The 11801-nt window shown below is 32.7% G+C and overlaps 1 protein-coding gene across 1 annotated transcript in view; it reads left to right on the top strand.

Moving 5' to 3' along the window:
• Positions 1-2082: 2082 nt before the first annotated feature.
• The window catches only part of LOC131953278 (protein sidekick-2), a 28196-nt gene continuing 18477 nt past the window's right edge, over positions 2083-11801 (top strand). Inside the window, exons 1-17 of the mRNA XM_059316396.1 lie at positions 2083-2484; positions 4295-4430; positions 4748-5023; positions 5298-5591; positions 6214-6319; positions 6631-6836; positions 7167-7320; positions 7636-7763; positions 7947-8063; positions 8368-8520; positions 8685-8830; positions 9256-9403; positions 9532-9672; positions 10123-10314; positions 10523-10650; positions 11037-11272; positions 11444-11579. Of these exons, the coding sequence (XP_059172379.1) occupies positions 4361-4430; positions 4748-5023; positions 5298-5591; positions 6214-6319; positions 6631-6836; positions 7167-7320; positions 7636-7763; positions 7947-8063; positions 8368-8520; positions 8685-8830; positions 9256-9403; positions 9532-9672; positions 10123-10314; positions 10523-10650; positions 11037-11272; positions 11444-11579 (2631 nt within the window). The 5' untranslated portion in view covers positions 2083-2484; positions 4295-4360. The remainder of the gene's footprint in view (positions 2485-4294; positions 4431-4747; positions 5024-5297; positions 5592-6213; positions 6320-6630; positions 6837-7166; positions 7321-7635; positions 7764-7946; positions 8064-8367; positions 8521-8684; positions 8831-9255; positions 9404-9531; positions 9673-10122; positions 10315-10522; positions 10651-11036; positions 11273-11443; positions 11580-11801) is intronic.

The raw sequence follows: 11801 nt of genomic DNA, 5'->3' as shown, positions 1-11801 counted from the left end.
GAAGCAATTGCTTTTTTATTTGCCTAGTACAATACTATTTAAATGAGTTTTATGAGTACCCTAATTAGACCATTCAAAGAGGAGTATAAATCATGAAAGTGGTTTGAAGATTTGCCTATTTTTACTTTCTCGTATATGAAGTATTGTAATCGTGCAAAAAAAAATCGAGATTTGTAATCGAGATTTTTACAAATCTCTACGTTTGACAACTCCCTGAGTTGGAAAAAAACATAGTTTTGCAATTTTGTCCGTACGTCTGTGTGTGTGTGTATGTGTGTGTGTATGTCTGTAACCACGATAACCTGAGTACCGTTACAGCTAGGCTAATTAAATTTCATATATAAGTATTATATCAAATTTGTTGTTCTGTATCAACTTTTCAGCGATTTGCGATAACCGGAAGTGGAACTTTCAACTTTTCAAAAGCCTATAACTTGAGTACTGTTTCAGATAGATAAATGAAATTTCACATGTAAGTAAAAGATCTAATTCTCTGCCATCTTTCAAATTTTGAGTAATTTCCGTTTACCGGAAGTAGTAGTTTACGCGATTTCCGATTTCGCAAAAAAAAAACGAATATGAATTTATAAAGTACTATTATTCCGCACATTTTTTGCCGCTCACAACTCATTTTTTCTTCTACGAGATTCTATTCTATTTTTTAAAGTTTAATTAATTAAAAATGGATTAAAAATCATGTCTACTCCGAGTTGCCATCCACCGTAGTGTTATGTAAGAATATTCGAGAAAGTTCAGGGGATATCACTAAGGGTTTATTTACTACAGCTCATTTTGTTTGTTGTCTTTTTTCTTCGCAGCAGTGTGTGCTAGTTACTGTTGAACAATCACTGCTGTAGCGAGAATTTTTTTTTTACAAAACCACTAGTTTAGGTGCAAAAAAATTTTTTTTTGTTCGGATTTCGGTTCCCCTATATAGATAAGATACAAGATTTATATAAGATTTTTTCTTTTTCTTCGGGGGGTGGGGGGGGGGGGGGGGGGTGGGGGGGGGGGGGGGTGGGGGCGTTGCCAAGAGGAGATTCCTGAGAGAAAAATTGCTCTCTTGGTGGTATACGCCTCTAAAGCGGTAACACATGGCCACTTTATTAAGTTGGTAGACCACCTTCGCTGGTACCGAACTGTTGTACCAGCGAGTACGTCAAACAGCAGACGACCGGCATAAGATAAGATAGATGCCGCTCTTGCCATTGTTTGCTGGTGACCCCAAAAGGGAGAGAATTCAGAACCCCTCCAGGTTATCCTCGGAATGTGTTTATTTTAACGAAGGTCAGTAAGTGTAGACTTGATATATTTTAAATTTATTTTTTACACTCGTGTACTATTTAAAGTTTTAAAAAATCAAATGTATGTAATGTGTCTTTATTATGTTCACGGGCTAAACAATTATATATATATATATATATATATATATATATATATATATATATATATATAAATATATATATATATATATATATATATATATATATACTCCCGTTAACAAGTTTCCCCTTTCTTTACCGCTTTAAACTTTACTTGATGAACTAAGCAATATTTAATAGGACAAGTGAAGTCGAGCGTCAAGACACAGTTATAACGGGATCACTCCAGTTGTGCGGGATTAAAGTATGTCGTTTCTTTACGACATATGGTATATGAATACAAATGGTATACTTATGTAAGCGGTCTTCTTGTCTGGGAATGACGCTACGCTATTTCTACCGCGCTACTACAGCCCCCCCCCCCCCCCCCAACCTAGCCAGTCTTCTCAAAACACCATCAGTGCATGGCTTCATTTAAAAACATGATTCGGACATTAAATTGTGGCTGACGGTATTCTAAAATTAACTATATAGGTTTATGCCAATTAAAAGCCAACAACAAATTAACTTGATGATAAAACGTTATTTTACTAACAACACATAGGTCATACACGCGTCAATCTGTGCTATTCGGTAGATTTGTTGTTCAGTACTGTGTAATCGCATGCATCAGTGCACGAGTGCATTTTTCCCACGCCTGTATGCCTCATCGTTCAAAACTTCGCTTCTTCCCAATCAGCATTTATCAAATCCGTCACGTGATCGCCACAACTAAAGCCGAAGCTTGTCGAGCTCTACCGAGTGGTTTTACCTGTCCCCGAGATTATAAAAAATACGAAAACAAAGAACGCGTTTTCATGTTTGGAATTTTTGTTGTATCGATTAAAATTTTACTACAGCTCGGAAAAGTTCGGATTAGACTTAAAATACACAACAAATTTACCATTTATTGATATTTTGGACTATTTATATCAATTTTTCAAGCGAATTCTCAGTCATCTACCTGTCCTTTTTTAAAAAAGAGATATCGTCTTTGCAGTATGGCCGATTCCATGTCAACTTCCGCCTTGGGTTGTTGACAGTGACAGTGTTTGAGGATAAGGAATTTCGGTTTAGTTTGAACATCACACTTTCTTAGGCGGCTTCCCTGCGTTCGTTGTGTGTAAGTGTTTGGAAATGTGTTTTTATTAAGGGGCGAAAAGCTGCTCTTGAATTTTTATATGATTAGTTAAACCAGTGTCTATTAGTATTACTATTGTTGTACTATTGAATTTGATAAGTCTAGACTCTAGACTCTACTCTTAGTCTTAGCTTAGACAGTGACTGTGACAGCTGAGTTTCAAATTACATTTGTCAGCTGGTCTTTCTCAAATCTACCAAGTTAGTGATTCAGACACATTGAAATTGTGAGAGATTTAGAATCACAGATCTGTATCTCAATAACTCAAGATCTATTTAGTAGTATTTACTATTTAGGCCTAATTTTAACTTAATTTAACTAACCTATCAATACTATCAATCATATACTATAGTTAGTAGTTAAGTAGTATAGTTTATAGGCCTAGATCTAGATTACATATTATAGAGTAGGCCTATAGATTATAGAATCTACATACCATAATATTGTCCTAAACCTAAAATAATATTAAAAATATTGATGTTAGTAGTTAGTAGCTTCAGTGCCTAGCAATTGTAAGGTCAGGATTACTCCAAGTTTTCTTCAGGGGAGGGGAGGGGCACTTGAAACCTATCTATTTCCACTGAACCCCCCCCCCCGCCTGACCATTAGAGATGCCTGAAAGAAAAAAGGCATTTTGAGGGGGGGGGGGGGGGGCAGGGGGGTGCTGACCCACACCATGTTAAACTATGTGGGAAGGGGGTGGTGACAGTGACACCAAGGCATTGTACAATAAAGCTTTTACTTTTGTCATCTCAATTTAGGATTAATCAAAGTTAAATAGTCATACAGACATAATTTAAATATTTTTTGAGCGGGGGAGGCATGACCAGAATTTCTTCCAGGCAAGAAAGTCTACCTCCCACCAAACAAAATGGAATTTATATAGAAAATATATACTTTTACCTGTGTCCACCCCCCCCCCCCCCCCAGGGAATATGTTGACCCCCCCAAAAAAAAATATCAAGCCACCCCCCCCCCCCCCCACCGGGAGATAAAAGCCTGAAAGAAACATTGGGCATGCCACCATGAGGTGCCACAGAGAGTGAGACTGCCCTAGAAACACCACTGGTTATATAGATTTCATAGATTTTAATTAACACTTCCAGCCTAATTTAGCCTAGCACGCTGGGAAAGCACCCCAGATGACAGAAGGATTGGGTTGGGATGTTAGTTGTTACATCATCAAATATGTTAGTCTTTTACCAAGGCATAAAAGCATTTGTTGCTCTGCCTAGAACTAATTGAGCACACTTTTAGATTAAAGTTGAGGTAAATGAAAACAATTTTTTTGTCTCAGCTGACAATTTGTGTGATGCTTGTTAGAAAGTGAAAGTTGACATGAAAAACAAAAGCCTAATATTACTTTTGATTTGTATTTTTTTTTATTGTTTTGCTATGCATGGCCACCAATAAGATGTTAATAAAAATATATATTTTGTATCTTTAAAATAATGGTAAAAAATACATACACATTTTTTACTCATTTAACCTATTAGTATTAGGGACCTCTAGTCTTGGGCTGTAAGGGTCTGATTCTTGTTGTTGCCTCAAAAATACAATCCTGGCTGTGTTATCAGTGATTTTCAAACTTTCTTATGACCAACTGTGTTAATATATTTGATCTTTAACCCAGTCAGAAAAGTCATAGAATAATAATTTTTTTAAAACACTGTCTTATGCCTTTTTGTGTTATTATGTTTAATATGATCTGATTGGTCCTGGTCATAATCTACTAATTAGAATCAATTCTAAATCAGAGTTTAAACTAAATCTATTTTGTTTCACTTTACAGCACACAATGTTTTTATTTTGAGTACTTGGTACAGTTCTAACAGCTGTGTGGAGAAAAATTCCAGCCATGCCAAGAAAAAAGGAATGGCTGCACCTGCTATTTTATCTTTGGCTGTTCAACATTTCTCAAGGTCAAGGTAAATAGAAAAACATCCTCTCAATTTCCAGAGTTATATGTCATAAATGTTTTTGTAAAACTTTACAAGACAGTCAAAGTTATATTCTTGCCATATTGAATTTTGTTACTATTGTTTTACATGATGGTCAGTAGTCTGGCAGATAAAGTAGAGTTCACTTAATATCTAAAAAAAATTGTACCCATATAAAATCCCTAAGGTCCATGCCTAATAATTACTTTATTTTATTACTTGCCTGATTAATTTTAAAAAAAAAATAGCTTGCATAAATAAAAAAAATTTCAATTTGTGCTTATTTTTTTCTCTCACTATCATAGAAATAGCCCCAGAAATTACCAGTGAAATCACAAGCTTTTATAGACCTGCAATAGATTCATACTTGGAAGTTGAAACTAAGAGCTTTATTTACTTGAGTATTTCTGCCAGCAATGCCCTGAGATTTATCTGGACCTTTAATGACACTGTGGTTAAAAACACTTCAGAGAGTGTCTATCAGCTCACTGCTGCTGTAGAAAATACAGGAGTCTACCGATGTATTGCTGAAAATAATTTTGCAGCTGTACGAAGCAGACCTTTTACACTGGTGGTCAAAGGTTTGTAGTACTTTTGTTATTAAAGTTCATAGATTTTGATATTTATATTTTCATATTACAATATTTTATATTTTTTATCATTTACAAAGTTAAGAACTATAGTGTAACTAGTGGGGACAGTTTGGGTGGGTGTGAGAGCACTTCAAAATCTGGGTGAAAAGACCCAATATGTATAACATTTTGACTCATAATATTACAATTAAGAGCAAAGAAGTGTAGCTAGCTGATCTAAATTTAAAAGCAAAGTCACAGCCAATACAATTTTATTTTTCAGAATTGGTAACCTTTCCACTGACTTCTGATCAAACCTTTAATCTTGAAGAAGGGAAGTTTGTTGTTTTCACCCCACCAAATGTAACACACTTAAATACAGCTAATTACTCATGGCTTCTGGGTGGTGATAAAATTCAACTTAGAGATAGCGTTTATATATCTCTTAATAATCAGCTGGTCTTGTTGAATGTCAATAGAAATATGAATGGTAATCAATATAAAGTCAAGATGTCCCATGTACTGCCAACCGGTATTCTTGAAACCACAAGCAGCAACTTTATACTAAGTATTGCAGGTTGGTTTGAGTTTATCTAATTGTTCATTGTTTTAAAATTTTTTAGTTCTCAGATAGTGAAAAGATAGTGATGTCTTATGTTTTTAGGCACTGACTGTTTACACTTGACTCACAGTAACTAATCCACAAAAGGAGAGCTTAATTATATGAAAATAAAAGAAGTATTAAATAATATTAGATAAACTGTTTTATATCCACCTACTTTGTAGTTACACAATCATTTTATTCTTTCAAAGTGTAGTCATATATTATAATGAAACTCTAAAATTGATTTTACCCATTCTCAGAAAATTTCTGTTTTGATATATTTGTTGCTACTATAAAATAGTGTAGATTGGACAGAAGTTTTAATTTGAGAAAAAGTTTGAATTACAAAACTCTTTAGAACTATAAAATGACCATTGGATTTAAGATTGAAAAAAGTTTTTCATTATTAGTAAAATATATAACATTTTATCCTTCAGTTGTTTTTCCATCTCTGTTCTATTGTCTATTCTACAGATGACATTGGTAACTTTATTTACTAGGTGCATATTTTGAAAGTCTCTCCAATTTTTCAATGTGTTTTTTGTTTTTTAAAACTGAAAATTTTAACTCTTTATTTCCTGAAATATTTGGACAGCCTCGACTGTAACAGCCACTCCAGAGTTTGTGATCGAGCCACCAGTTTCTACAGTTGGTGTGGAAGGGCCAAATGTTGTTAAAATAGAATGTGTTATCAACGGACAGTAAGTTCTTTTACTTGTATTCAAATGGCTCTGTAAATGTGATGTTGCATTTTAATAAAGATGTAGTGAATCAAATAAATATCTTTAAGTTTTCTGTTATTAGATCATTTATAAAGATGTTCAGATTGATGGCTAAATTGGAAATTGATTTTAAAAAAGCAGTGTTCATTATCATCACTCACATAATAAAATTCTACCATTAAATTCCTAAGATAGAGATACAAACCAAAATAAATAAGCAATCTGTAGACATGTATTGTTTTTTTTATTAGCCTTTAAAAGATACATGTAATGTTTTTTTTTTCAACTAGATCTGTTAGTCTTAAATGGTATCAAGGTACTGGATCATCAAGAAAAGAAATCACATCAGGAACAGCCAAATACACGTTCACTGATTCTAATAGAGTTTTGACCATTAGCTCTGTTACTTCATCGGATGCTGGAGTCTATGAGTGTGAAGGCTCTGTGTCAGGACAGACAAAAACTCTAACAAAATCAACTAGGCTTGAAATTTTAGGTATTTCTATTTTCTTTACTGTAGTTTATTTATAAGAAATAACACTATACGATTATTTATGTCTAACAATATTTTAACTGGTTATATTTTGTCTTGCCATTAAAAAATAATTTATAGCAAAACTTAGGAACTTTGATAAGTGTTACATCTTAATTCTAATAAATATATTATTTTTAAGTGTATTACCTGTTTTACATACAGATTTTGTAAATTGCAAACAAATTCTAAACCAGCTTCAAAAAAAGATTTCTACAGTATTACTACTTTCTGATTTTTAAAACTCTTTTTAAATCAAATTAGAAAATAAAAATTATGCATGTTTTTTCACAGTTCCCCCCAAAATGACCACTTCACCGGATCAAAAAAAGATTGTAAAAGATTTTCAAGAAGTTTTTTTGATATCATGTAACAGTACTGGTCAGCCAACTCCAAAAATAAGTTGGTACTTCAATGGAATTAAAATATCAGACACAAACAGTACAAGGTAAAAGCAGATTCTGTACATCTAAAAAAAAGTTTGTTTTATTGAAATATGAAAATATATGGTACATATATTACTTTGGTTTATTTAGGGATGTGACTTTTCAGAAGTTTGGAGGATTCTAGAAAATTTTTCAGAATTTGAATTTTCAATCCAAATTTTTGTGCTATTTTTCAGTTTTATATTTTCTCACAAAAAAATTCAGGCAATAGTTCTAAACTATTACTGTTCTAGAAATGAAAATTTACATTTTCTTTACCATTATTCTCGCATGCTTGGTACTCAGGGTATAATTTATTTGCATATTTTCTTTGACAGGTATCAGTTGTTCTCCAATGGCACACTTTATATTGCCAGTGTGGATTTAGAAGATTCCGGGGTCTATCAGTGTTTTGGTTCCAATAGTGTTGGTGAAGCTCAAACTTATACACAACTTGTTGTCAACAGTAAGTTTCTTATCATGTACATATTTTTTAATAAATAGATTTCAAACATTTTGTTAAATTTTATTCTTTGAATTTTATTAATACAACAGTATTTAAAACAAAAACTAATCCTCACATAAATATTCCTATGTATTAGGTCCTTTTACCATTTAGTTACTGACTTTAAGCCTATCCAATCAATAGGTGCCCCACCCACAATCACTGAGGGACCTACAAGCAAGGTAGTTATTGAACTAGAAAACACAGGTTTTATTTGCCGAGTCAAAGGTGGCCCACAGCCTGATGTGTATTGGACCAAAAGTAAATATATCATCTTTTGTAATGTTTCTCGTTATTTTTGTTACATTTCTTGGAGTAAAAATATCATCTTAAAGTTATTTATAAAATATTACTATTATTATTATTATTATTATATATTACTTTGCTGTTCAGCTAATGTTTTTAGGCTTATTAGATAATCAGGGTTTGTATGCAGTCTGGAAAGTGAAAAAAGTTTTGAATTTAGAAAAGTGAATTTCATATTTATTTATAAAAATAATTCTTTTATGTATGTAATCAGTATGGTTGTGGGAAAAAGCTCAGATAGTAAAACTTATTTTTCTAGATGGCGTGAATATATCCAATGGAGATCGCTTTTGGATTAACAGTGATCAGCTTTTAATCAGTAGAGTTGTAAAATCTGACAGTGGTCTTTACACCTGCACTGCTGTCAACATCAAAGGACGAGTTTCAGCTAGTGCAAACCTCACTGTTATAAGTATGATGCTCTCTTACTTTTTTAAAAAAAAAAAGCTTATTGTTTGTAATTTTTATCCAAACTGATCACTCAATATAATTATATAACATATTTCATATTAACTATTTTTGCATTTAAATTATCATATTCCATTAATTAACTGTTACTTTGCTTGATTATTACAGTAAAAACACAGATCACAAAGCCACCACAGAACATGTCAAAAATCCTGGCCACAGATGCCACATTGGACTGTGGAGTACTCATTGACCCCTCCATTACCCCCACTTGGTCCTGGTATTTTTACAAGTCTCCTGACTTCATTAAACAGGTTAGTTCAGCAGAAACACTTTATTAATCAAGTGATGAATGCATGTATATTGTTAATTAGTTTTGTGTTTACTTATTGTGTATTCCATTTTCATGGCCCATTTATCACTGTAAATAATTTCATAACTTTAGGTAATAAAGAAAAACTAACTTAAATTAGTTAAATCAATTGAATGAAATTTCACTTTCAAAGTAAAATAGTTGTTAGGTCAAATCTGTTGTTTTTTTTTTCAAAAATTTATGTTCATGTATTAGAAAGGTCCAAATTTTTAATTTATTCTTATTATGAGATGGATACTTACTAAATAGTCATTGCTCAAGTTTATTGAAAATAATAGGAGGATTCTATTGACACTTTCCATTTAGAAATAATAAACAGCTATATATTTTTTGTGGAAATACATAGCTATCATTGTATTTTTGCAGAATATCACATCTGACTCACGATACAGCATCTTGAGCAATGGATCTCTGGTTATTGTTAATTTGAAAGGTTCTGATACTGGCAGATATGAGTGTGCTGTCAAATCCCAAGGTGGCAGTGATAGTAGGATTGCAACATTAACAGTCATTGGTAGGTCATCACCCAAACAATGTTTCATATATGGGACTATTTCCTAGAAGAAAAAGGTAGACATTTATGTTAGCTTTAAAATATTTTTTTAAAGCCATGCTCCAGTAATAAAATTTTTTGTTTTACAGATATACCAGGAGCCCCAAGCATCACAAAAGTTTCCCTGTACTCTCAAATACCCAACAGTGTTATGATAAACTGGACTCAGAGTTATGATGGCGATACTCCCATTATCAAATTTATTATACAGAACAGGCAGGAATCTTTTGGTAAGATTCTATTGGTTAATTAAAACTTACAACTCGCAGCTCATGAACCTAAAATCCCTGAGCTCCTGAGCTAAATGTACACACAAAAAGTGTATTTCATGTTGGTTTATTTTGAACTTTATTTTTTAAACTAAGCTTTTAAATAATGATTAAAGTTACAATAACAGTAGTTTTTTTTTTTTTTATAGCTTTTATAGGTTTATTTTATAGAGAACATTAGAAAATAAATTAGCTATGCAAGTTCTGTAAATCTTGTGTAATGTGATGCCCCACATAGGCTTTAGATCTGATCTCTTAATACTCTGTTTACTTCGTCATAAAAATTTATGTGCATAAGCTTGATAATACATTGCAACCCAGCATTTGTATAGATCTTAAAAACTTTTTAGCTTAAAAATATTTTGCTCAATTTAATTCATGTTAATCTTTTGTCTTCTTAATAAATTCTAGCTGGCATAGATATCAACCGACCGTGGGTTACCATCAACAGCAACGTTGCTCCTGAACTCAGATATGCAGTTGTCAGTGGTTTACTACCCTCCCAGTATTACCGTTTTCAAATGAAGGCAGTCAACCAGGTGGGAGAGAGTGAACCCAGTCCTGCAGCCCCTGCAGATGAGGCTATTAAAATGCCAGCTCAGCGTAAGAGGAAAAATAAACATTGAACTAATTAGAAACTGAAAATAAATTTAGAAACTTGTTTTGTTCCACAAATAAAAAAGTGAAAGTTTTATTTTTTAAAAATCAACTTGGAATTTTTCAACATTATATTACATTTTAAAATAATTGTAAGAAGTATAGAACTGTTGGAATTTAGTTTTATTTTACAAATATAATTTGTATTTTTTAGCACCAAGTGAAGCACCCAAAAACCTGTTCTGTATGCCAGGACAGGGACAAGAGATTGTAGTTCAGTGGGAACCTCCACCAGAAGCATCATGGAATGGCATTCTACTTGGCTACTATATATTTTACAAGGTATTTTGCTCTTTTATTTCAGGAGTCCACTTGCAAAACCTGCAAAGTCACTAATTTTGAGGAAATCAACTTTAAAACTCTTTTTCTTGTTAACTAACCTTATGATTTTTTATATTTTACTGTTAAGAAATTTATTTATTTTTAGAACAAAAATTTGTTTACTGCTTAATTGCCACTTAATTAAGAAGGCTACAAGAATAACTTGCTTTTTTCAAAAAGTGGATTTAGCGAGTATTGCTAAAGTACTCCTCATTTATTTTCATTAATTATTATTATGTAAATACAAAGTAAAGTCCTTCTGTATTCATAAAAAAAATGCTACGCATTCAATAGCATGTATTAGTGTTAAGACTGATGCTACTTTACATTTGCTTGATACTATTTAGATTGAAGCATTTGGCGATGATACAGAAAGACTCCAAAACGTAAGTGGTAAAGACATACGCCAGACCACCATCATCAACTTGGCCTACAACAAAAGATACAGAGTAAGAATCGCAGCGTACAACGAGAAAGGGCCTGGCGTGAACAGTTCAGATTTTTTTGTCGTCACCGCCCAGGGGAAACCAAGTGCTGCCCCTATCAATGTGACCCTTGCTTCACCCAATTCTACTACCATTAGGTAAAGAATATTTTATTCTGTGCCAAATACTTTCCAGTGTGTGTTTTTATTTTACTGGCTTCATACATTCATTTCTGTTAGTCTTTTTATTTAACTTGTCCTTTGAAACCCATGTCATAGAAAATGTTTACTGACAAAGCAAAGCAAATTCATCCTTGATTGTTTCCATAGAGCTGAATGGAATCCACCACCACCTGGGCAGTTGAATGGAGTCAATCAGGGTTATGAAATAGAAGTTAGACAAAATGGCATCTTGAAAAAATTTGAGGTTGTGCGGTTTGATGAACAAAATCCAATAGGGAGACAGGTTAGTCTTGCACTTCTTTAAGCTCTTGTAAGTTGGAAATTTAAAATAAAATTTGTAAATACTCCACAAACTCCAGCACAACAGAAAATTAAAATGTATTGATCTAGTATCTTTATTTTATTTTAAAAGTTAAGAGGATTATGAGTTCAGAATGCAGCTTTACTGTAAAACTGCTTCTATCCAATCAGAGTTGTCTTGTTTTAGTTTTTTGAATAGTATACA

This window comes from Physella acuta, unplaced genomic scaffold, assembly GCF_028476545.2.
Source record: "Physella acuta isolate Inbredline_101_S28 unplaced genomic scaffold, ASM2847654v3 ptg000915l, whole genome shotgun sequence".
Taxonomy (NCBI): Eukaryota; Metazoa; Mollusca; class Gastropoda; family Physidae; genus Physella; species Physella acuta.
The sequence above is the reverse complement of the archived record's forward strand: the minus strand, read 5'-3'. Positions and strand labels throughout refer to the sequence as shown.